Source organism: Geotrypetes seraphini, chromosome 7 (assembly GCF_902459505.1).
Source record: "Geotrypetes seraphini chromosome 7, aGeoSer1.1, whole genome shotgun sequence".
NCBI lineage: Eukaryota > Metazoa > Chordata > Amphibia > Gymnophiona > Dermophiidae > Geotrypetes > Geotrypetes seraphini.
The window spans coordinates 75,200,439-75,226,410 of NC_047090.1; the positions used below are offsets into that span (position 1 = coordinate 75,200,439).

The 25,972-nt window shown below is 46.1% G+C and overlaps 1 protein-coding gene across 5 annotated transcripts in view; it reads right to left on the minus strand.

The window, feature by feature from the left end:
* The window catches only part of ITPR2 (inositol 1,4,5-trisphosphate receptor type 2), a 665,265-nt gene that overhangs the window by 176,118 nt on the left and 463,175 nt on the right, over positions 1-25,972 (minus strand). For all 5 annotated transcript variants that reach the window (XM_033951965.1, XM_033951964.1, XM_033951968.1 and 2 more), the window contains 3 exons: positions 24,431-24,687; positions 11,099-11,299; positions 5,159-5,269 (listed from right to left, as the gene is read on the minus strand). In XM_033951965.1, coding sequence (XP_033807856.1) covers positions 5,159-5,269; positions 11,099-11,299; positions 24,431-24,687 — 569 coding nt within the window. The remainder of the gene's footprint in view (positions 1-5,158; positions 5,270-11,098; positions 11,300-24,430; positions 24,688-25,972) is intronic.

A 25,972-nucleotide genomic window follows, 5' to 3' on the forward strand; every position in this document is an offset into this window, starting at 1 on the left:
TAGACAAAATTCTAAAACCTAACGATCATTTTCCCATGTTTCTCATCCATGTAGGCACAAACGACACTGCTAGGAATGCCACAGAGAACATCCCCAGAGATTTTGGAGTGCTGGGAAAGAAGTTGAAGCAGATAGGAGCACAGGTGGTCTTTTCATCAATTCTTCCAGTAAGAAACAAAGGCAGAGCTAGAGAAGAGCGTATTCAACGGACTAACGAATGGCTCCGAGAATGGTGCATAGAAATGAACTTTGGATTCCTAAACCACGGCGAGACGCTCCAGGGACTACAAGGACCAGACGGACTCCACCTAACCGGAAAAGGTAGAAACGTATTTGGACATCGATTGGCCCGCCTACTCCATAGGGCTTTAAACTAGGTAAGTTGGGGGAGGGTACATACTTATATCCTAGAGCAGTAAGAAACCACCCTGAGGAGGCAAGTTGCACCAATGATATCCACAATAATTCAGGGAGAAATATCACTGATAATTTAGGAGCCACACTAGCTCGTAAAGGAATCTCTTCACAGATATGGAGGGCTATGTATGTTAATGCACACAGCTTGGGCAATAAAATTCTAGCATTAGAGACTGAGATAACAAACGCCGATCTTGACGTGATAGCGATATCCGAAACCTGGTTCACGGAATCGCATGGGTGGGATATGGTTATACCAGGGTACAACCTACTTCGTTGCGACCGAGAGGGTAAATTGGGAGGAGGAGTAGCGCTATACACTAAGGAAAGCATCAAAACCACCAGAATCACAGATGTTAGATACACCGGGGAATCCCTCTGGGTGAACCTGGCCAGAGGGAATGAAAAATGCCTATACCTTGGGGTGATATATAGACCTCCCAGGCAACAGGAGGACAAAGACATGGAATTAATCGAGGACATAGAGAACATCACACTGCGCGGGGACACAGTAATGCTAGGAGACTTCAACATGCCAGATGCAGATTGGAACACACTCTCCGCGACTACAGGTAGCAGCAAAAGAATATTAACCTCCATAAAGGGTGCACGTCTCAAGCAATTGGTATTGGAGCCCACCAGGGACCAGGCGTTACTAGACCTAGTTCTCACCAACGGAGATAGCGTCACGGAAGTCTCAGTAGGAGACACACTGGCCTCCAGCGACCATAATATGGTATGGCTCAACCTCAAGAAAGGTTTCCCTAAGACAAACACAGCAACAAGGGTTCTCAACTTTAGAGGCACAGACTTCAACCGCATGGGAGATTTTGTCCATCAGGAGCTACATAAACAAGCAATATCTGACAATGTGGAGGATATGTGGTCGTCTCTGAAGTCCATTCTACACGAAGCAACAGACCGATACATAAAGACAGTAAGTAAACGCAGGAGAAACAAGAGACCCCAATGGTTCAGTAAAGAAATTTCAGACCTAGTTAAACAGAAAAAAGACGCATTTATCACCTACAAACATTTAGGCAGAGATGAGGCGAAAGAGGACTATCTAGACAGATCTAAAGCTGTCAAAACAGCAGTCAAAGAAGCCAAACTCCGAATGGAGGACAGGAAAAGACACAAAGATGGGATAGTACGCCTGAAGCAATCGGACGGTAACTTTGCGGAATCAGATTCTGAGAAGGCAGAACTACTAAACAAATACTTCTGTTCAGTGTTCACCCGCGAAGCGCCAGGAGCTGGTCCACAGCTGCAGACGGGAGATAACCAGAAAGACCCATTTCAAGATTTTGAATTTACGCCCAGTAGCGTCTATGACGAACTATCAAGACTCAAGGTAAACATAGCCATGGGATCGGATAACCTACACCCCAGAATGCTCAGGGAGTTAAGGGAAGTCCTGGCAGAACCATTATCTGTTCTTTTCAATCTTTCCCTAAGCACAGGAAGGGTCCCCTTGGACTGGAAAACCGCCAACGTAATCCCACTCCACAAAAAGGGCTGCAGGACAGAGACAGCAAACTACAGACCAGTGAGTCTCACGTCTATAGTGTGTAAACTCATGGAAACACTGATCAAACAGAATCTTGACACAATCCTAGACGAAGAAAAACTGTATGATCCACACCAACACGGGTTCACCCAGGGTAGATCCTGCCAATCTAATCTGATTAGCTTTTTTGACTGGGTTACTAGACAACTGGACACCGGAGAGTCACTGGACGTGGTATATTTGGACTTCAGTAAAGCATTTGATACCGTCCCTCATCGAAGATTACTGAACAAGCTGAAATCGATAGGATTAGGAGACACTCTAACTACATGGGTTGGGGATTGGCTGAGCGGTAGACTTCAGAAGGTGGTGGTGAACGGTACCCCATCCGAAGCATCGGACGTGATCAGTGGAGTGCCGCAGGGCTCGGTCCTGGGCCCGATTCTATTTAACTTATTCATAAGAGATATGACGCAAGGACTTAGAGGAAGGGTATAACTGTTCGCCGACGACGCCAAACTTTGCAACATAGTAGGCAAAAACTTATTACCTGATAATATGACACACGACCTACTGTTGCTGGAAAAATGGTCAACTACTTGGCAGCTAGGCTTCAATGCTAAAAAATGCAAGATAATGCACCTGGGTAAGAGAAACCCGCGTAGAACTTATGTACTAAATGGTGAGACCTTGGTTAGGACCACGGCAGAACGCGACCTAGGGGTGATCATTAGTGAGGACATGAAGGTTGCCAATCAAGTGGAGAAGGCTTCCTCCAGGGCAAGACAAATGATGGGGTGTATCCGCAGAGGTTTTGTCAGCAGGAGACCTGAAGTTATGATGCCGTTGTACAGAGCCATGGTGAGGCCTCACTTGGAGTACTGTGTTCAGTTTTGGAGACCACACTACCGAAAGGACGTGCTGAGGATCGAGTCGGTTCAGCGAACGGCCACCAGGATGGTCTTGGGGCTCAAGGATCTCACGTATGAAGAAAGATTTAAAAAATTGCGGCTGTACTCACTTGAGGAAAGAAGAGAACGGGGAGATATGATTGAAACATATAAGTACATCACAGGACGCATCGAGTCAGAAGATGATATCTTCTGGCTCATGGGACCCTCGACCACCAGAGGGCATCCGCTGAAAATCAGGGGAGGGAAGTTTCATGGCGACTCCAGGAAGTACTTCTTCACCGAAAGAGTAGTGGATCATTGGAACAGACTCCCACTCCAGGTGATAAAGGCCAGCAGCATGACGGATTTTAAGAGAAAATGGGATACTCACGTGGGATTTTTAAGGGAGTAAATTCAGGGGAGGGGATACTTGGAATTGGCAGACTTGGAGGGCTATAGCCCTTTTCTGCTGCTTTTTTCTATGTTTCTATGTTTCTTAAACCCCAGTACAGTACTCTGCCCTATTACATCCTCTGGAAGCGCATTCCAGGTGTCCAACACACATTGGGTAAAGAAGAACTTCTTAGCATTTGTTTTGAATCTGTCCCCTTTCAACTTTTCCAAATACCCTCTTGTTCTTTTATTTTTTGAAAGCTTGAAGAATCTGTCCCTCTCTACTCTCTATGCCCTTCATGATCTTGTAAGTCTCTACCATATCCCCTCTAAGTCTCCTCTTCTCCAGGAAAAAGAGACCCAGTTTCTCCAATCTCTCAGCGAATGAAAGGTTTTCCATCCCTTTTATCAGACGTGTCGCTCTTCTCTGAACCCTCTCGAGTAATGCCATATCCTTCTTAAGGTATAGGACGCAGTTCTCTAGATGCAGATGCACCATCGCCCGATACAACGGCAGGATAACTTCTTTCGTCTTGGTTGTGATACCGTTCTTGATTATACCTAGCATTCTATTCGCTCTCTTAGTGGCCGCTACGCACTGTGCCATCGGCTTCATTGTCATGTCCACCATTACCCTCAAGTCCCTTTCTTGGGTACTCTCATTCAATAACATCCCTCCCATTGTATAGTTGTACCTCGGGTTTCTGCTTCCCACATGCAATACTTCACATTTCTCAACGTTGAACTTCATCTGCCATCTCGTCACCCATTCCCCTAGTTTGTTCGTCCCTTTGCAATTCTTCACAGTCCTCCTTAGTCCGAGCTCCACTAAATAGTTTGGTGTCGTCCGCAAATTTTATTATATCACACTTCAACCCTGTTTCTAGATCATTTATGAATATATTAAATAGCAGCGGCCTGAGCACCGAGCCTGCGGAACACCACTTGTGACCCTCCTCCAGTCCGAGTAGTGGCCCTTCACCCCTACCCTCTGTTTCCTACCCGCCAACCAGTTTCTGATCTATCTATGTATGTCTCTGTCCACCCCATGGTTCTTCAGCTTCCGGAGTAGACGTTCATGAGGCACCTTGTCAAAGGCTTTTTGGAAATCTAGGTATATGATGTCTATGGGGTCTCCTCTGTCCATCCGTTTGTTAATTCCTTCGAAGAAGTGCAATAAGTTAGTTAGACACGATCTCCCCCTGCAGAAACCATGTTGGCTGGTTATCAAAAGTTTGTTTCTTTCAAAATTTTCATCAATGTTTTCTTTTATCAGTGCTTTTGCCATTTTCCCCTGAACCAAGGTCAGACTCACCGGTCTGTAGTTTCCCGGGTCACCTCTTGATCTCTTTTTAAAGATGGGTGTAACGTTGGCTATCTTCCAATCCTCCGGGATCACGCCTGTTTTCAGGGATAGGTTGCAAATTTGCTGCAGTAGTTCCGCTATCTCCTCCTTTAATTCCTTCAGAACCCTTGGATGGATTCCGTCCGGACCCGGGGAGTTTTGTGATAATTGGTGACATTTCAAATAAAGATCCCACCTAGGAAAGCATCTCATCCCTTTCCCTCTTCTTTTTACTATGCTGCTAGCCTTCATGGGAATGTTGTGCTGCTTTTTGTGTTTGGCATAAAATTACCCTCACAATGCCTGGTTTGCTTGTTTTTCAAGCTTTGGTCTTAGTTAAAAATATATCTAGTCTATTTCTGATTAGGGTAAGGACCCCATTTCAATAAAATTTTTTGAACTAAAAAAAAATATATATATATATATATATATATTAACATTGGATTTAGGTCTGATTACTAAGCGTTTTTTTAATTATAAAAAAAAAAGCCTTAGTAAATTAGACCCTTAGAACTATTGGCAAACCATAATAGCACAATTTATACAACACCATCTGACATTTCTGAATGTAGTATCTGCAAATGAGGTGTATAGAGTTACCTTTAGCTGGAGTACCAAATCCATGCGATATTTCCCAAGGGGATTTATATCGTTGAGGATAAGAGCTATGATGATGTCAATTCCATTAGATTCGTGAGTAGCAATACAAGTCTAAAAAAAAGAACAATCCAAAATCATGAATATAAAAGGCAATTTTCAAATAGCCAGTATAGTTGTAAAGTACTTAGTTGCTTCTTACAGTACATGAATAAATAATGGTGGTTTTCCCAAAAAGAAACAACACATGTAGTTGCTGTTTGACAATTAAGTGAAAATTCTATAAATGGTACTCAAAATCTGATGCTGAAAAAAATCAGAAATGAACAGTGGTCTGGAATCAGCATCATTTATAGAATAGCACATAGTGCTGGGATCTGTGCTCAACTTTGGGCATGAGCACTTACACCAACTAAAACCATGTGTAAATCTTGGTGCACAAGTTGGGTGCAAATAGCCCAAATTCTAAAACACTGTGTACATTTTAAGGCAATGTTTCTGGCCCACCAATGCTCCTCCTATTGTCACTCCCCCTTTGCAGATTTGCACGGAAACACTTATGAACTAGTCTGCAAATGGGCATATAAGTGTGTTTTTGTGCAGATCTGCCATTTTTACCCCTTTTCAGCACCTTCCTTGAGCTGAAAATTCAGAACAGAGGTAGCACTATACAGTCATGTGAAAAAATTAGGACACCCCATGAAATATTCAGTTCTTTCTTAAGAAATGTTCACATATCGATGTCAAATCATTTTTTAAAAATTTATCTTGAGGGGAGGAATGATGGCCTAGTGCAGGGGTGGGCAACTCTGGTCCTCGAAGGCCAGAATTCAATCAGGTTTTCAGGATTTCCCCAATGAATATGCATTGAAAGCAGTGCATGCAAATAGATCTTATGCATATTCATTAGGGAAATACTGAAAACCTGATTGAATTCTGTTCTTCAAGGACCGGAGTTGCCCATGTCTGGCCTAGTGCCTAACCCTCAGTAAGCCTGGTTCTAAAAGAGAGGTTGTAGAGGATCTGGCAGGCCTACCCCTAGCTCATTTCTTTACTTATAGCAACCTGTAAACTACTGTCTGCCTCTGGAAAAGGGCATTAATTTGGTAGGATTTTTCTGCCCTATTCTTTTTTTTTTCTTCTAGGTGTAAGTTATGCACCACAGAATGTAATCCTCTCGAATAATGTCCAGTACCCATTGGTTTGATGAAATCTGCACCCAAAAACTCTCAGTCTCTCAGAACTCCTATGCAGGAGATACCAAAGTCTGATCTGGCAGCACTGGGACTTCTTAGGATTTGTGGAGGGGTAAAAGCCAGATGTGGAGGCTCTTTTAGGTCCCTTGGAAAGACCTTTGTATTGAGCAGCCCACTGACCCATAATATGGTTTTCTGTAGCTGTGAAAGGAACCACAATTGGAACTCCCAGTACCTCGTGGCTTACTGTCCAGCAAGGACTTGGGACAATGATCCATCATGCTGGTCATCAAGTCATCCAGACCTTTCCCAAAAAGGATCTGCCTCTTAAAAGGGAACTTGCTCAAGGTGGCCTTAGACGCCAAATCCCACACCTACTGTAAGCCCAAAGTGTTCCAGATCCTCAATAGAAACTGGACCCTGAGTAAGGAGATCCACTTGAACTGGCAGCCTGAGGCCTTTGGCCCTCTGGAGACGAACTATGTCTGCATAAAATGGCCAAAAACAACCAAAAGGAATTGACCCCAAAATATCCACAAAGAAGAAAATCCAGAGAAAACCAAAAAAACTCTGTGGAGTGACGATGTTCCCAAATGGACTCTAAAATCATCCACATAAAATAATTCCATCCACATAAAAGTAAATCATCCACATAAGAGCCTTAAAGGACCTGGTCCGCTAGGGATACAGGACCCAACACGGTCTGCGTTTCAACAAAAAGTCTTCTTCAGGGGTCCCTGAGGGTCCTATAAAGGTGAGTACGTGGGAAACAATTGTGTGGTGAACCGGAAGTGAGACACTGCTTGCATTTGCAATGGAAAAAACTCTGGATGCCTCGCAATCCTGTGAATGACTTGGCTGAGCATAGGTCACATGGGAGGGGCCCTAGGGCCAATCGGATTCTTAGGCCATTCCCAGTGCATCCCAGAATGCACTGGTAAGGAGGCCTAAGACTTTGGTTGGCCCAGGTGCCTAAAGCCCCTCCTTGGTGCATTCGGGGAAGGCCTGCTATTCTGAAGAGGCAGGCCTGACTGCTGGAGAGAGCATGCATCCCTCCGGCCAGCAGCCTTGCTTATAAAGGTATGGGGGGGTCTGGGTGGGCTTTGAGGGGTGGGGGTCATGTGTTCGGAGGGGTGCCGGCAGGAGGGGGTGGCGCCCTCGAATGATTGACAAGCAATCTTGGGTGTTGGTTACAGAATTACGGCTTGTGGGAGTCCATGCCACTCAGATGATGGGAGAGGGGGAATTCCCCTGCTGCGATCGGCTGCTGTGGTCTAGTGGTAAAGATAAGCAGCTGCAATATAGGCCAGGGTTTCCCGGGCCTACATTTCATTGCCTATCTAGACTGAATAGGTGTGATTCTGTAACTGGCGTAGTCGAATGATTTGCTGACTTGGGCACTAGTCACAGAATCCAGCCCTCTGTGTTTAATCTTTCAATTTTAAAATCCCCCCCCCCTTTTATAAAACCTCAAAAGCAGTTTTTAGCACCAGTTGGCACACTGAATGCTGTGCGCTGCTCCGACACTCAGAGTTCCTATGAACGGCATAGCAGCGCACAGCATTCAGCATGCTGACCGGCACTAAAAACTACCTTCGTGGTTTTGTAAAAGGAGGGGGGGGGGTATATTTTTATGATTTGTTGTCATTACTAGTTTTTTGTTATTATATTGCTTATTGTGAACAATTTTGATACTTGTATAATGCGGTGTATCAAATCAACAAACCAAATCCTCATTATGGCTGATGCAGTTTGACCACTCTTATTGAACATCCAGGCTCTCAAAATTCTACCATCTAGCAAAGTGACTTGACTAAGTCAATATTGTCACAAGCCCGACTCCCGTACCAGCCTTGTGCCAGTTAAGAACCACAGAAACTACTCGGTGAAGCTGGTTAGGGCTGACAATTATGCCTCTGCAGTACAGGAACATAATTATGAAGTTCAGGCTGAGACCAGAGAGAACTTTGATCATAGCCTAGAGAAATCAAGTATGGCCCCTTTAAGAACTCCCAGGTTGAAATTGCTGACCAAACAGACTGAAAGGCAGCCTGAGTTGAACAAAGCCCTTCCCCCGCGGAGGGCTGGGTGTGGCACCTCAGCTCTATAGCATTTAGAGAGTTGGTTGACCCAGAGGAGAAGGCAGCCCAGGAAAGCTCCCATGTTGGAGGAGCCTCCACCATCCCAAGCACTGGAGGACATGGAAATGAAAAGCCCAGAGGCGGAGGAGGAATCCCAGAGGAACCAGGAATCAGAGGCCATGGACTGGAATGCTCTGCCTGAACTTGCTCTTCCAGAGGCAATGGAAGTAAGCTGAGGTGACTGTGTGCTTGCTTTGCAAAAGTTTTTTTTTCTGATTTTTGTTTTGTTGCCTTACTGCTGGGAGAACTAATTGACTCCAGGAATGTTTTGTGGATGAAAGTGTCACTGTTTGGGAAGGTGAATTGACTGTGTTTGCTGGAAAGGGAAACTGCTAACAAATCAGGTACTCTTTTGGAAGTTTTTTTGTTGTTACAAAATGGCTGCTGCTGCAAGCAGAGGCTGGGCTGCAGTTAAGCACAGCTAGTGTTATCCTTTTTTGGAGCTGGAAAAGACCTAAAGGTTGGTGGCAAGATTTGGCCGTCATCTTTGTAAAGGGTTTTGTGGGTTTCTTTTGCGCTTTGTATTAGCAAAGTGCTGATTTGGTGAATCCACCAACCTTGTGCTCCTTAGCTCATTGGAAGGAGCGAAGATCCTTAAATGTTGAAGATGATATGTTTTTGTTTTTTTTTTGCTGTTGTGCTAAAGGACTGAGTAATGCTGAACTTGCGTTCTATGCTGTTGTTGCGGCTGACAAAGTAACTGGACTAATCTGGGACATAAATTAGACACTTGGGAGTTGACCAGACCAGGCTGGTCAGTGGAGAACTGGGTTTTTTTTGTTACATTGCTGATGATACTTCAGGACCCTTTTTGTTTTGCATTGTCTGCTAAACCTGAATGCTAAATAAAGTCTGTTTGATTTCTTTGAAAGCTTACCTGTGGAATACCATTCTGACAATTATAAGCTAGGTAAGCTCACCACTACAGGGACTTTTTCCATCTTGGGGAAGCAAGCCGGGGCTATATAGTGGTTGTGCGCCGGTCCCTGCTATGCCCTAAGGGATGGCCATGCTATAATATGCAAAAGTGAATATAGGAAAGATACCCAACCCCTTTTAGATTAGACTTATATAACATAAAAGTTGCCTGAAATATGCCCACATTCATAACCCTCAATGTACCTCACTGCCAAAAATTCCAATAGTAATTTTGCAATTTGCAGTTCTGATGGGGGAGTCAGTGCAAAATGTTTAACAATCTTCTACATTTGGAACAACAGTTGATTCACTATCTTCAAACAGCTTGAATTTGAAGATAAACTGTGACCTGGATTGACCACTGTTGGAAACACTATTCAAATTCCAGAATTTCAACATTTCTTGTTTAATACTCTCATTATTATTGCAATGAGACTAATACTATCTAATTGGAAATCTTTTGACTTGTTAAATGTTCATTTCTTGTGGCAGTCAGTGCTTTTACAGCATAGACGTGAATTGCTAATCATATATACATGTTTCTAGTTTAATATTTGAATTTGGAAAAAAGATAGCATAGATTTAAAAAGACATTTCTGCACATCCCATAAGAGTAGGCAAATGTTTTGATACTGTAAAATACCAAATGTTATAGTCCATCCACAGCAGTGGTCTCAGAGTCAAACCATTTATACAGCCCAGCATCCTTCCGGCAGCAGCTACTGCCTTGTCACACTGTTTTTTTGCCTTTAGATCTTCGGACACTATCACTCCAAGGTCCTTCTCCCTGTCCATGCATATCAGCCTGTCACCTCCCAGAATATATGATTCCTTCCAATTATTAATCCCCAAATGCATTACTCTGCATTTCTTTGCATTGAATTTTAGTTGCCAGATATTAGATCATTCCTCTAACTTTTGCAGATCCTTTTTCTTATTTTCCACATGGCATCAGAGTGTCTATAAGGAGGCACCCAATTACAAAATTATCCCATATGAGGGCATCATCAGCTCAGTTGTATCTTTGAACGAACTCAGCTGCCTAACAATTAATTACTAACGTGGACAATCATGTCAACATGAGCTGTTTCACCTTAGACCCCATTTTATGCAATGGGACTTGGCAATTTTGAGCCAATCAGGGCCTTAGGCCCCTCAAATAGCTAAGAAAAAGGAAAATTTAAATTAAATCAGTAATTTAAAGAGCGGGTAAGGTTGGGCAGACTGGATGGACCATTCATAAGAACATAAGAACAGCCTTACTCGGTCAGACCAATGATCCATCAAACCCAGTAGCCCGTTCTCACGGTGGCCAATCCAGGTCACTAGTACCTGACCAAAGCCCAAGGAGTAGCACTATTCCATGCTATCGATCCAGGACAGGCAGTGGCTTCCCCCATGTCTGTTGTCATTTACTATGTTACATAGTAGTAATAGTAGTAGTAGTAGTAGTATTTAATGCTTGTCAGATAAATCACTAATCACTTAGCAACACCTATCTTTAGAATCACCTCCTAAGTGTCCAGCCACTGCATTAACTGATACTGTGGTTATGCACCAACTCAAATGCTAATTCACAAATTAACTATTTATTCACCTAAGGAAAAAGACCCCTTTGATGTTTATTGCACATTTTACATCATTGTTTATGTCAGTTACATTTTCCTGAGAAATAACCCTTTACTGACCTGATTTTCATGACATGGGCCTTGACAATATTCAGTCAAGCTTTCAAGAGTCTGGTTGACTAAAGCTACATTCCTCTCATTGATATAGAGACCCAGAAGGCCAAGACCACCTGTTGTACTTCCACAAATACAGTCAAGAAACTGCAGTGTCTCACAGACCAGGTTATAGTTAGTTTTGTTGTTCTGATTTCTTAGGAAATTCTGTAAAACAAATATATAAAATGTAGATTAATACATAGACTGAGGTCACTATTCAGCAGTGCAGGTATCATAGGCAAATTCTATAAATGGCACCTAACTTAATTGGTAAAATACTCTTAATAGCCTCAATAATTGGGAAAAAAAATTTAATTGGGCAATAGGCACCTATCCAAATCTATGAAAAATAGGCACATATTGCATGGGGCTTAGCGGCGCCCAAGAGGGTGTTTCTATGGGCAAAGCGTGACTTAGGTGCCACTAAACATGATTCTTCAAAAGCTAAGGTGCCTGAAATGTAGATCTTTAAAACCCTGGCCTACATTCCAGGTGCTAAGATTATACATAGGTGCTGTTATCTGTGATTCTGTGAATGGCGCCTAAGTGTGATTGACATGCAGTCAGCGTCATTTTTCTAAGCGCTGGTCAATTTAGTTGCCATTTATAGAATCAGCCCGCAAATAAACATATAAAGTTTTATGTATTTTTATAGTGATATCCATAGAAGGGTTGTAGTTTGCGACAGGGACCCCGCTAAACAAACCCTTGAACCCCAAGAAGAATTTAGTCCTACCAGTACTCTAGAAGTTAAAGCAGGAAGAACTAATATGAACCCTACCCCAAAAATAAGCCTTAGTTAAGATCAATCCCGAAGTCCTCTGACACTCTCTGACTCCATCCCTGACACTAGTGCGGCCCGATTCACCCAAAAAAATTGGACTCGTCGATTTAGTGACCCCCCCCCACCCCGGTGAGACCTGACATACCTCCGCTCTGAGGCCTCCTAAAGCAGCAGCGGTGGCGGCAGTGCTCTGAAAGAGCTGCTTTTCAACATTCCCTGCCGGGGCCTACCCTCTGCCACGTCATAGCAATTAAAGAATTCATCCTTTCAAACTGTGTTTCCCTTTTTCCTGCTTTCTCAATCCTCCTTCATAGCAGCCCACCCAAAAAAATATTCTCTAGTATAAACTGCCCTAACACCCTCACAAAACTCACCATTCCACAATCATCTACCACCCCCATTAAAAAAAAACTACCTCCCATAAATTGTCCATTCCTCCAAAACTGCAACTGTCCCACCATGCCACAAATTGCTTCTCTCCCCAAAACTACCTATTGAAATTGCCCCACCATGTTGGAAGCTGGTCTACTCCCAAAAGATACCTGCCCCACCACTCTATAAACTGAACCATCACCAAAACCTATCCTTGCAATTACAAACCCCCAGTTTCAAAATACTAACCCATGCAACTGCCCCCTCCCCCAAACTGCCTCACCCCAAATAACATAGTAATTGTCAAAGATAAAGATTGCACAGCCCATCCTTTCTGTTCAACAAGGTGGCCAGAGTTGAACCTGACACTCTGCACAGGTTCCACTTCTTCATGATTAAACACCAATATAATTAATCTTTGTCTCTCTCTGCTAGGTTTTGGGGCACAGATTGTAGAAGTCCACCCGGAACTGGTCCCACTTCTCAATTACTGGAGTTGCCATCAAAGATAACGTCAGACTTGATCCTTATCTGTTTCTGCCATTTACAGAACCCAGGCCATAGAAGTCTACCTGTCAATGGTCTTATTTCTCAGCCTCTGAAATTGCGTCACTCACTCCAATTATGAGTCATTTAATTTTTGCTTTAACTGGATTTAATCCTTTTTCTATATAGGATTCCTTTATGTTTAGCCCACAATTTCTTGAATTCCATTACCATTTTTGTCTTCACAGTCACCCACAGAAGGGCATTCCAGGCATCCAACACCCTTTTCTATGAAAATGTATTTCCTGTCATTGCTCTTAAGTCTCCCACCCTTTAACCTCAACTCATGACCCCTAATTTTACTGCTTCCCTGTCTCAGAAAAAGATTACTTTGCATATTAATATCTTTTAAGTATTTAAACATCTATATCATATGCCCTCCATTCCTCTATACATTTTTGTGGAGAGAGACCACATCTGCTCTTCTCCAAGTTCGTGGGACCTCTCCTGTCTCCAAGGATATAGTATAGAAATCTTTAAGAAGGCCCACCAAAACCTCTGAGCTCCTTCAGTATCCTCAGATGTGTCTCATCTGGCCTCATGGCTTTGTCCAATTTCAGCTTTTCCAGTTGTTCATAAAGACTTTCTTCTATGAGTGGTGCCATATGTATTCCACTCCCATATGTAGCTTTGTCAATCAACATAGGTCTTTCTCCAGAATTTTTTCTGTGAACACAGAAGTATTTGTTTAGAATGCCCACCTTTTCCTCATCACTTTCCACATAGTTATTGCACCATTTTTTCATTTTGATATCCTTTTCACTCAGAGGTTAACACCAGCAGAAAGCAGTGCTCATACTCCCGAGGAAGGAGGAGAGACCTCCGAAATGGAGCTCTGTTGAGCCATTTGAATTTGGCACGTTACTGGGATGGTGGATTGATATTTGTATATAGACGATAATTAGACAAGTTTTTCAACTGTTTATTGCATTGATGGCAAAAGCATTTGGACTGTTATAATGATTTTGAACTGGATATCATGAGAGCAAATCATATTCACTTGTTCACTCATTTGGACACTTTTTTTTCACCATTTATGCACCAGAGGAGTCCTGGGATGTTTCACAGTAGATAACCCGAATGGGTTAATTAGAAGTAACTCCTCTTATGTGTAGGGTACGTCCCTTTGGGAGCTGTGAAAACTGAGGACTCTGTTCACATTAACATATACTTGGCTTTGTCTGGTTTTTATGTTACCCTATTTTGCTTTTATTTTTATTATTACTTTTTAAAACTTGAATTTTAACAATTGTAAACCATCCAGATATTTGTTTGATGGTCGGTTTATCAAACTATAAATAAACTTGGAAACTTAGTTTGTCTACATGCTCATATATCTCTTCAGCTAGTCCATGTTGAAAGAATTCCTAACAGTTACCTTTTTCATATTCTTTCATTTTAGGTTTCTTAGTATAAAGAGCATCAGTCACATAATACACACCCTCCTTAAACATGTGAGGACAGGAATCCCCAAGCTTTGAAGGACTAGTCTGTAGCCTGATATGACAGACCTGGGCCACGAAGGAGGCAGCTGTTGCAGCTTTGATACCCAAAGCCAGTTCTTCAAACTGTCTATTAATGATCACATCCACCTTACGGTCCTGTGCGTCCTTCAGCATCACTCCACCCTTGCTAGTCAGTTGTGCCACTGCAGAGTCTGCCTTCAGCTTAACAAACAGCTGTTGGAAGTCTGGTGCCATAGGATAGAGCCTAGACATAGCTTTGGCCACTTTAAGGGAGCCTTCAGGAACCTCCCATTGGGCAGTAACTAAGGCGGTAAGATCTGAATGAGCAGGAAAAAGTTTGTCTGTGCATTAGTGCCACACATGATGGAGCACTGTGAGGTGGAGAGCTGCTGGGCATCAAGCTTCAATATATAGGGTGTCAGAAATGACATGGGAGACTGAAGCTGGCCTGTAAAGGTGATACACAGATAAATCATCACTGTGATCCGCAGCCACTCCTGCCCTCTGCTATTGGTTCCTGAAAAGGATCCCACATCGTCCACTATCGCAGAAGAGCCCTGTGATTATAAAGGCATGGAAAGGGACTTCCAGTCATCCCAGTCCTGCTCCGAAGGGTTGCTGACACTGGAAGCTGGTGTGGAATGAGGTACGAATTCCTGCTTGGGAGAAGGATCCCCCTTAGAAGGAGCAGGCGCACCTAAAGGCAGTGCAGTGCTTCCCAGTCCAGTTAAATAGGCTTTCCATAAGAGGCTGACAAAAATCAGAGAACCCATGCATAGGGGGACCTGAGATTCCTTGCACAACACCAGACTGGGGAAGAGGAGATATGTCCGCCACCATATGCTTACGTTTCATTTCATTGATGCTCAGATCATCTGAGCAGGATTTCTTCCCCTTAGACTGGATTTTCTGGAATTTCAGGGGTTCCAAGGCCTTGGAAGATTGACTGGGGGGCCAAACCCAAAGTTCCTGCCTCTTCTTCCTGCATTCTGTGGCATGTGGAATATAGCCACTCAACTGGCAACTCTACGCAAAAAAATGCAGGATCTGGGACATCCATTAGAGGTAGTCTCCAGCAAAAATGAGTGGTTTTTAGGCAGAAAAAATGAAGATTAAAATAGCTCGCTAATAATTCAAAGATTACTACCGTCAAGAATGGGCCATTGGAGCCAGAACCAAATAAAAAAGCAATTTTAGGGTTTTGAAGGAGAGGGAATCTAATCCTAGCCTCAGAAACCCTCAAAAACAAAATTTATAGACCCCCCGCCCCCAAGGTTTACTATAGGAATTATTGGGAGTACTCACCTCGAAAAGAGGAGACTGCGAGGAGATATGATAGAGACTTTTAAAATATTAAAAGGATTTGACAAAATAGACCAAGAAACAGCATTATTCACTTTTTCAGATGTGACACAGTCAAGAGATCATAGACTGAAATTGAGGGGCAGTAGGTCCAGGACAAATGTCAGGAAGTTTTGTTTCACACAGAGAGTGGTGGACGCTTGGAATGCTCTCCCGGAGGAGGTTGTGATGGAGATTACCGTTCTGGGATTCAAACGCAAGTTGGATGCACACCTTCTTGCAAATCACATCGAGGGATACAGGAAATCAGGGTCTCCAACAGGGAGCACCTAGCTTGGCCTCCGCGTGTGCGGGTCACCGGACTAGGGTCTGATCCGGTGAAGGCGTTTCTTATCTTCACTGTGAGTTCTGGTGCCTGCTTTCCTCAAGTTTCAAATTTAATTGTTATCTGATATATCGCCTATCGTAAATACTAAGCGATTATACAAAATATTTAAAATCAGGGGGTACACAACAAAAATACATAAAGTACTCCCCTGATATTCGCGGGAGTTCCGTTCCAGGAACACCCGCAAATCTTGAAAAACCGCAAATAAGGTTTTTCATGGGGGAGACTGGAGAGGGCAGCAGAAGAGGCAGGAGAGAGCAGCCGGAGCGCCAGCGAGTGCAGGAAATCACTCGCTGTATGCCACGATAGCCTCTTCCTTCACTAAGTCGGGCCTTACCAATCAGGAGCTGCGTGTCAAACAACAAAAAGAAGAGCAGATCATAAGAACATAAGAATAGCCTTACTGGGTCAGACCATTGGTCCATCAAGCCCAGCAGCCCGTTCTCACGGTGGCCAATCCAGGTCCCTAATATCTGGCCAAAACCCAAGTAGTAGCAACATTCCATGCTACTGATCCAGGGCAAGCAGTAGCTTCCCTCATGTCTTTATCAATAACAGAAAATGATTTTTTTCCTCCAGGAAATTGTCCAAACCTTTCTTAAAACCAGCTACACTATCACCTCTTACCACAATCCCTGGCAATGCATTCTAGAGCTTAATTATTCTCTGAATGAAAAAAATTTCCTCCTATTGGTTTTAAAAGTATTTCCCTGTAACTTCATCGAGTGTCCCCTAATCTTTGTAATTTTTGACGGAGTGAAAAATCAATCCACTTGTACCCACTCTACTCCTCTCAGGATTTTGTAGACTCCAATCATAACTCCCCTCAGCTGTCTGTTTTGAGACCTTCTGAGTTTGTTTGCAGAAAGAAAAACTGAGGATGGAGCTGTTCTCTACTGTAGAAGGGGAAGAGTTCAAATAGCACAGTTACTTACTGTAACAGGTGTTATCCAGGGACAGCAGGCATATATTCTCACATGTGGGTGACGTCATCTACGGAGCCCCAGCGCGGACAGCTTTTCAAGCAAACTTGCTAGAAGTTTCAAGTTTGCACACTGCACCACGCATGTGCATGCCTTCTCGCCCACTAGAGGGCGCATCCCACCTCGTGGTCCTCAGTTCCATAACTAGCAAAGAAGCCATCCCCGGGGAGGCGGGCGGGTTGTGAGAATATATGCCTGCTGTCCCTGGATAACACCTGTTACGGTAAGTAACTGTGCTTTATCCCAGGACAAGCAGGCATGATATTCTCACATGTGGGTGACCTCCAAGCCAACTAAAAAAAGGGTAGGTGGGAGGATGGCAATTTAGGAAAACAGATTTTGCAAAACTGACTGGCCAAACCGGCCGTCACTCCTGGATAAAGTGTCCAGACAGTAATGAGAGGTGAACGTATGAACCGAAGACCAAGTGGCAGCCTTACATATGTCCTCCATAGGAGTGGATCGGAGGAAAGCCACTGAAGCTGCCATCGCTCGGACCTTATGCCCCGTGACTCGACCCGGGGGCAGAAGTCCAGCCTGAGCATAGCAAAAGGAAATGCAAGCAGCCAACCAGTTAGACAGAGTGCGCTTGGAAACCGGATGCCCCAATCGATTGGGATCGAAGGACAAAAACAATTGAGGAACCTTCCGATGAGACCTGGTGCGTTGAAGGTAATATGCCAACGCCCTCTTACAGTCAAGAGTGTGAAGCGCCGTCTCGCCAGGATGGGAGTGGGGCTTAGGGAAGAACACAGGAAGGACAATGGACTGATTGAGGTGGAAATCAGAAACTACTTTAGGTACAAACTTAGGATGGGTGCGGAGAACCACCTTGTCATGATGGAAGACAGTGAAAGGAGGGTCCGCAACCAAGGCTTGCAACTCCCCAATTCGCCTAGCGGAGGTGAGGGCAATCAGAAACACCACCTTCCAAGTCAGAAATTTCAAGAGAGACTTGTTGAGTGGCTCAAAAGGAGGTTTCATCAGTTGAGCCAAAACCACATTCAAATTCCACACGACTGAAGGAGGCTTAAGAGGGGGACAAACCCTGAGTAACCCTTTCATGAAGCGTGTCACCAAAGGATGGAGCGACAGAGGGCGGCCATCCAGATGTTGATGGAAGGCAGAAATAGCACTAAGATGAACACGCACCGAAGTGGTTTTCAGACCAGAGTGCGACAGGTGGAATAAATAGTCCAAAACCGAGGACACCGGAACCGACACCGGATCCAGGTGAAAAGACGAACACCAGGTAGAGAACCTGGTCCATTTCTGCGAATAACAAAGCCTTGTCGAGATCTTGCGTGAGGCTTCCAATACCTCCCTCACCGATTGAGACAGATCAGGCGCAGTTAAGGAGCAAGAAACCAGGCTGTCAGGTGTAATGACTGCAGATTGGGATGTAACATGGATCCTTGACTCTGTGACAGCAGAGAAGGAAACACAGGCAGAAGAAGAGGCTCCCTGACACTGAGCTGAAGCAGCAGGGAGAACCAGTGCTGACGCGGCCACCGAGGTGCGATGAGAATCATCGTGGCCGTGGACGATTTCAGATGTACTAACGTTCGCATGATTAGAGGAAAAGGAGGGAATGCATACAGGAACCTCCCCTCCCAATCGAGAAGAAAGGCATCGGCCTCCAGACGGTCCCGCGAGTACATCCGAGAACAATACAGGGGCAGTTTGTGGGTCTCCGGAGAGGCAAACAGATCCACCTGTGGCGTTCCCCAGCGAACGAAAACCTCGCGCAGAACTGCGGAGTGTAGAGTCCACTCGTGCGGTTGCAGAAGTCGACTGAGTTTGTCTGCCAGACAATTCAGTTCTCCTTGGATGTAGACCGCCCGAAGGAAGATGTTCCGGGAGACCGCCCACTCCCAAAGGCGAAGAGCCTCCGAGCAGAGGGGCCAAGAGCCCGTTCCACCCTGCTTGTTCACATAGTACATTGCTACTTGATTGTCCGTGCGAACGAGGACAACCTGATTCCGCACTATGTGAACGAAAGCTCGGAGTGCTAGAAAGATGGCTCGAAGCTCTAGCACGTTGATGTGACACCGACGGTCCTCGGCAGACCACAGGCCCTGCGTGCGAAGACCGTCGATGTGGGCTCCCCACGCGTACTCCGAGGAGTCTGTGGTCAGAACTTTGCGAAACGGAGGGGTGAGAAACAGCAAACCCTTGGACAGATGTGAAGAGTTTGTCCACCAACGCAGCGATTTCCGCAAAAGCGGAGTCACCGCAATGAGGCGAGACACTGGATCGCACTCCTGACGCCACTGGGAAGCAAGGGTCCATTGTGGGATCCTCAGATGCAGCCTGGCAAACGGAGCGACGTGGACCGTCGACGCCATATGCCCGAGCAGTATCATCATGCGGTGGGCCGACACCACCGATAGTTGAGAAACCTGACGGCCCATCCGGACCAAGGCCTCCAACCGCTGGGGCGGGAGATAGGAGCGCAGGCGCACCGTGTCCAGCACCGCGCCTATAAATTGAAGAGACTGAGCCGGGCACAACTGAGATTTTGGAAAGTTTATCTCGAACCCGAGGCTCTGCAGGAAGGCTATAGACCGTCGGGTCGCTGAGATAACCCCCTCCCTGGTCGGGGCTTTGATAAGCCAATCGTCCAGGTAAGGGAACACATGAAGCCCACGAGACCTCAGGGCTGCCGCAACCACCACCATGCACTTCGTGAAGACTCGTGGAGAGGAAGCCAGGCCGAAGGGCAGGACCCTGTACTGTAGGTGCAAATCCCCCACCTGGAATCGTAAAAATCTTCGGAAGGCGGGATGCACCGGAACATGGGTGTATGCTTCCTTCAAGTCGAGGGAGCACATCCAGTCCCCCTCCTCCAAAAGAGGATATAAGACCGGGAGAGACAGCATTCGAAACTTCTCCCGGACCAGGAATTTGTTGAGCTTCCTGAGGTCCAGTATGGGGCGCAGGTCCCCGGTCTTTTTTGGAACCAAAAAGTAACGGGAATAAAACCCCGTACCCCGTTGGTCCTGGGGGACCGGTTCGACCGCCCGAAGTACCAAGAGGGCCCTGGCCTCGGCCAGAAGGGTCGGCAGCTGCGATCGGTTGCAAGAGGCCAGATTTGGAGGATGGTCCGGTGGCGAGGATACAAAGTTGAGCGAGTAGCCCTCGGAGACGGTCCGGAGCACCCAAGCGTCTGAGGTTATCTCGGCCCATGCCACCCGGAAGAACCGAAGACGCCCCCCGATAGGAAGGGGTTCCTGTGATATCGTGGAGGGGAACCCGCCCCGTCCGCTCAGCCCGTCAAAAGGAAGGCGCGGGCTTAGAAGGACCCTGCGCCGGGGCTTGGGTTTGTCCCCCTCTGCCTCGCTGAGACGGACGTCTCGGAGGTGGTCTTGAGAAAGCCGGGGTCGACTTCTGAGGATATCGGCGCGGCGGAGGCCGGAAAGGTTTCTGCGGCGGGGGCCTAGGTTTGGGGCGGACCAGGGATGCTAACGAGCGCTCCTGCTCCGACAACCGCTTGGTCGCCGCATCTAAGGACTCGTCAAATAACTCGGACCCCACACAAGGCAAATCTGCAAGACGTTCCTGCAGGTTTGGGTCCATGTCGAGGGTGCGAAGCCAGGCCAAGCGGCGCATGGCCACTGCGAAGGCCGACACCCTCGAAACCAGCTCAAATGCGTCATACACCGCATGAAACAGGTACAACCGCAATTGAGACAGGTTGGACATAAACTTATCGAATCCTGCTCTCTGGGAGTCCGGTAACGAGTCTCGATATTGAGGAAGGTCCTTCACCATGCCACGCAAATAGGAGGAAAAGGTGAAGGCGTAATTTAGAACCCTGGTGGCCATCAGGGAATTTGAATAGAGGCGACGGCCAAACTTGTCCAGGGTCCGCCCCTCCCTGCCGGGTGGAACCGCCGCAGAAACCCGTGAGGGCTGTGATTTTTTAAGGGCAGACTCCACCAGAAGAGACTGGTGGGAGAGCTGCGCCTTTTCGAACCCTTTAGGGGGCACCGTCCTATATTTCGCTTCCATTTTTGAAGGCACAGACGTGACTGTAAGAGGGTTTGACAAGTTCTTCAACCAGGTCTGCAGAAGGACTCTGTTGAGGGGGAGCCTAGGCACCTCTCTAGGAGGAGTGGGAAGGTCCTGTTCCTCCAAAAATTCTTTGGAGTATTGAGAACCGACCATCAGGTCTAACCCCAGGGCTCGGGCCATGTCCTGAACAAAGGATGAAAATGAGGACGGCCTGGCCGGGGGAGACGGGGTTCTCGACCGCCCCACCGAGGAGAGGGGAGAGGCCTCATGGGAATAATGAGGATCCCTAACTGACCCCGAGTCCCAGGATCCCCTCCCCAAGGCCCTCGAGGGGGAAGGAGAAATTCTCCGCCTCGCAGAACCCTTGGGTGAGGACCCCGGGGTCCGGGGGGCACTCTCCCACTTCCTCGGCGAGGCGGCACGGGAAGACTTCCCATGAGGTGACCGGAGGAGCCTCGGGTTGTCGAGGCGCAACTCCGACACCTGCAGCGCCTCGCCCCCGAGCGGCGAGGAACGATCGTGCCGAGGCGAGCCTCGCGGCCGCTTAGACTTCCTCGATCGGCGCCTCGTCCGAGGTCGCGTCGAGGGCGAGGCGTCCCGGGAAGACCCCGAGGAAGAGGAGGAAAGACGGCGCACTCTGCGCAACTTTTCCTTGGGCCTCACACTCCGCTCAGGCGGCCCCCCCGAGGTCGAGGTCATGGGCGGGGCCGAGACCGAGGTTAAGGGGGCGACAGTACCCGAGACCGAGGTTACCGAGGCCGGGGCTCCCGAGGTCGAGGGAGCCGAGGCCGGAGCCTCCGAGACCGAAGGCGCCCCGGCCGAGGTCGAGGCCGCCGGAACAGCAGCCCGCTGCAACACTTCCAGGGCCCCCGTCAGCTCCGATGAAATCAGGGCTCGAAGGAGTTCCTGGAAGGCCGGAATCCCCACGAAGGTGGGGAGTTCCGAGTCCGGAGCACACTCCCTGGAGGGCGACCTCGGTCTCGAGTATTCCCTCGGGGTGTGCGAAGTCGAGGTCCGAGGCGGGGCCGGGGTCGACCCACCCGCCTTAGCCTGAGTAGAAGATGGCTTCTTTGCTGAAGGGGATGGAACAGAGGACTTACCCGAAGCCGGCTTCCCTGTAGACGCCTTCGAAGACGAGGGCCGAGGCGAAGCCGAGGCCCCCGAGGATGCCGAGGCCGAGGTCAAGGCCGGGGCCGAGGCCGAGGCCGACGTCGAGGCCTTAGGCGGCGTGTCGACGGCGAACAATTCCGCCATTCTGGCCTTACGGCGACGGAGGGCTCTGTTTTGGAAAGTAGCACAGCGATCACACGACGCTGTCGGATGATCCGGCCCAAGACAGACAATGCACCACCGGTGAGGGTCAGTGATGGAAAGTAACCTCTCACACCGGCTGCACTTTTTAAATCCCGTAACAGGACGGGACATCAACGAAGAAGAAGGCCGGGAACGACCGACGTCCCGCGGCCACGGCTTCCGGGAGCCCCCGGAGCCCAACGAAAAATAAAATTTTTTTTTTTTTTTTTGAAAAGAAATGAAAAAACAAGAAAGCAGCACCGCGAACTTATTCCAATAAAAGAACAACGAAACGCGGCAGCTAGAAGGCAATACACTGGAGCTCAGATCCACAGGGCTTTCTGGCTCCGCGGAAAAAATTGAACTGAGGACCACGAGGTGGGATGCGCCCTCTAGTGGGCGAGAAGGCATGCACATGCGTGGTGCAGTGTGCAAACTTGAAACTTCTAGCAAGTTTGCTTGAAAAGCTGTCCGCGCTGGGGCTCCGTAGATGACGTCACCCACATGTGAGAATATCATGCCTGCTTGTCCTGGGATAATCTGCAGTTTCACAGGAAGTGGAAATCAACAGCTAAAGTATGAATTCCTGTGTAGCCGAAACAGAACCCCAAAATATTCCCCTGCACCCAAAAGCATCTCTGGTAGCCTCCCAGACCCCATCAGTTCCCAACCCACAAATTACTCCGTTTGTTGAATGATGCCAGACTCCCAAATGCCCCACCCTTTTCCTCTTACATCTTTAAAGTTGGGATGCAAGAGTGATGCCCAATCCAACACTCTGCCATTTTGAAAAAATGGCAGCTTCTGACCCTGTACAGTGCATTACTGTACTGAGTCATTAGCAGTATACACATCATGTGATGTGTAATCTTATTTCATTACTTGTATAAGAACAGAATATACATTGAATGTTGACTTGTAGATGAAGCTCTTTACAAAACAGCAAGAAGATACATGTTTGAGCACACTTAACAGGAAGAGTGTGGTGCAGTAGTTAAAGCTACAGCCTCAGGACCCTGAGGTTGTGGGTTCAAATCTTTACTACTTGTGACCATGGGCAAGTCACTTAATCCCCTTGCAAAAGTCACTTAATCCCCCATTAGATAGATTGTGAGCCTGCTGGGACAATCAGGGAAAAATGCTTGAGTACCTGAATAAATTCATGTAAACTGGTCTGAGCTCCCCTCTGGAGAATGGTATAGAAAATTGAATTAATAAATAAATAAATAACTGAAATGAATCAATTTAAGTTAAATTTAGCAGCATTCACAAAACAGATGGAGCCTATCTCTAAGAAGTTCCTCCTATAATTTTTATATCATTTGTGATTTTTTTTTTTTTGGGGGGGGGGGAATTGTTATGTTTTTGAATAGTACTTGGAGCAGTTTGGGGCAAAGCAAATTATAAATGTAATAATTGAACAAACAAAAGTGATGTCTAATTTTACAACTGTTTATCATTTTTCACTGTTAAATCAAAGTTCAAACTTCATACGCTTCTGACATATGGTGAACTGTACATGTCATGAGGTCTGGAATGACAACTCATTGCAAAGAAAGTAGAAATCATCATCCTAGTATCTAATGCTGCCTACTTATACCGTGGAGAGTCAGGGAAGTACAATTTTTTTAAGTCAAACATCATATCACAGTCATGCATATGGCTCTAGAGATGCTGAGGTTTTGAGGTCTCAAAAGTTAATGAGACAGGAGGCATATTTTTCAAAGTTAACACTTTCTGTTTTCTGGAAATTTCAAGAACATTTTAGCTGAAGGACTAGCTCTGAATGGAAGCCAAACTTTAAAGCACAGGTGTCAAAGTCCCTCCTCGAGGGCCGCAATCCAGTCGGGTTTTCAGGATTTCCCCAATGAATATGCATTAGATCTATTTGCATGCACTGCTTTCATTGTATACACATAGATCTCATGCATATTCATTGGGGAAATCCTGAAAACCCGACTGGATTGCAGCCCTCGAGGAGGGACCCTGACACCCCTGCTTTAAAGGAATGAGGAGAAACTCAACTTTGTATAAGAATTAGGAATTATATCTTAACAGAAAACACTAAACTAGGAAGGAATTAAGAAAGTAGAAGGTGAAATGAGAAACATTAGGGAATGGCTTTGGTGCCCTGGTATATAGTACCTGGAGTTCTCTGTTGTGGTTTTCACAGAGCAACTGTAGGAATCGGAGTATGGGCTGCATAATCGCTATAGCAGGGCTCATCACTGCCTCCTCTGTAGATTTTTCTTCATTGCCTCCACCGTCTGCTCCTGAGCCCATAAGGTCTATGTCTGGATCTATTTCTTTTCTATATACGCAGTATGCTTTGGATGTGGCAGAAGATGCTTCAGTTAACTGCCCTTTCATTCCCTCTTTCAAATGTAGTGCAGAATCTCTAGCTGCAAAAGAAACCCCCTCAAATATTATTAAGGCTTAGAAATATAGTCAAAGATACTCTTCTTTTCTGCAAAAACCTATGATCAATTCTATCCTCAAAATACAAGTTGGTGCTATAACTCAAGCCACACAAACACATTTTCATGACTATAGAATTATTGCATGGAAGCTGTAACTTACACAAATACTATTGTTGAAACATATACAGTAGAAAATGACATGGGGTAAATTTGTCTCCATTCCTGTCCCATCCCCATGAATACTGTCCCTGCCCCACTCCTGTAATCTATGTCCTCATCAGGGGACAAATTTGTTCCCATTTCATTCTCTAATATACAGGTAGGCAGGCAGGCTTTGATTATACTGAACTACTTTGGCAAAATTTTGGCAAAATTAATTGATATTTATTTACATTTAGTGCACACGTTTTCAGTAATAGCTCAAGGCAAGTTACATAAGAATTGCTGCTGCTGGGTCAGACCAGTGGTCCATCGTGCCCAGCAGTCCGCTCACGCGGCAGCTCTTAGGTCAAAGACCAGTGCCCTAACTGAGACTAGCCTTACCTGCGTACGTTCTGGTTCAGCAGGAACTTGTCTAACTTTGTCTTGAATCCCTGGAGGGTGTTTTCCCCTATAACAGCCTCTGGAAGAGCATTCAGTTTCTACCATTCTCTGGGTGAAGAAGAACTTCCTTACATTTGTACAGAATCTATCCCCTTTCAGCTTTAGGGAGTGCCCTCTCGTTCTCCCTACCTTGGAGAGGGTGAACAACCTGTCTTTATCTACTAAGTCTATTCCCTTCAGTATCTTGAATGTTTCGATCATGTCCCTTCTCAGTCTCCTCTTTTCAAGGGAGAAGAGGCCCAGTTTCTCTAATTTCTCACTGTACGGCAACTCCTTAACCATTTTAGTTGCTCTTCTCTGATCTGTTCGTGATCCCCTTCTTAATCATTCCTAGCATTCTGCCATTTCTCAAGCGTGTTTATGTCACTTTGCAGGTCTTCGCAATCCTCCTGCATCTTCACTACTCTGAATAACTTCGTATCATCTTCAAATTTAATCATCTCAATCATCGTACCAATTTCCAGGTCATTTATAAATATATTGAAGAGCACGGGTCCAAGCACTGAACCCTGTGGCACTCCATTGGTGACGCTTTTCCAATCCGAGTACTGTCCACTCTATTTCCTATCCGCCAGCCAGTTTTTAATCCACGTGAGTATTTCACCCTCAATTCCACGGCTCACAATTTTTTGAAGTTCATGCGGAACCTTGTCGAACACCTTTT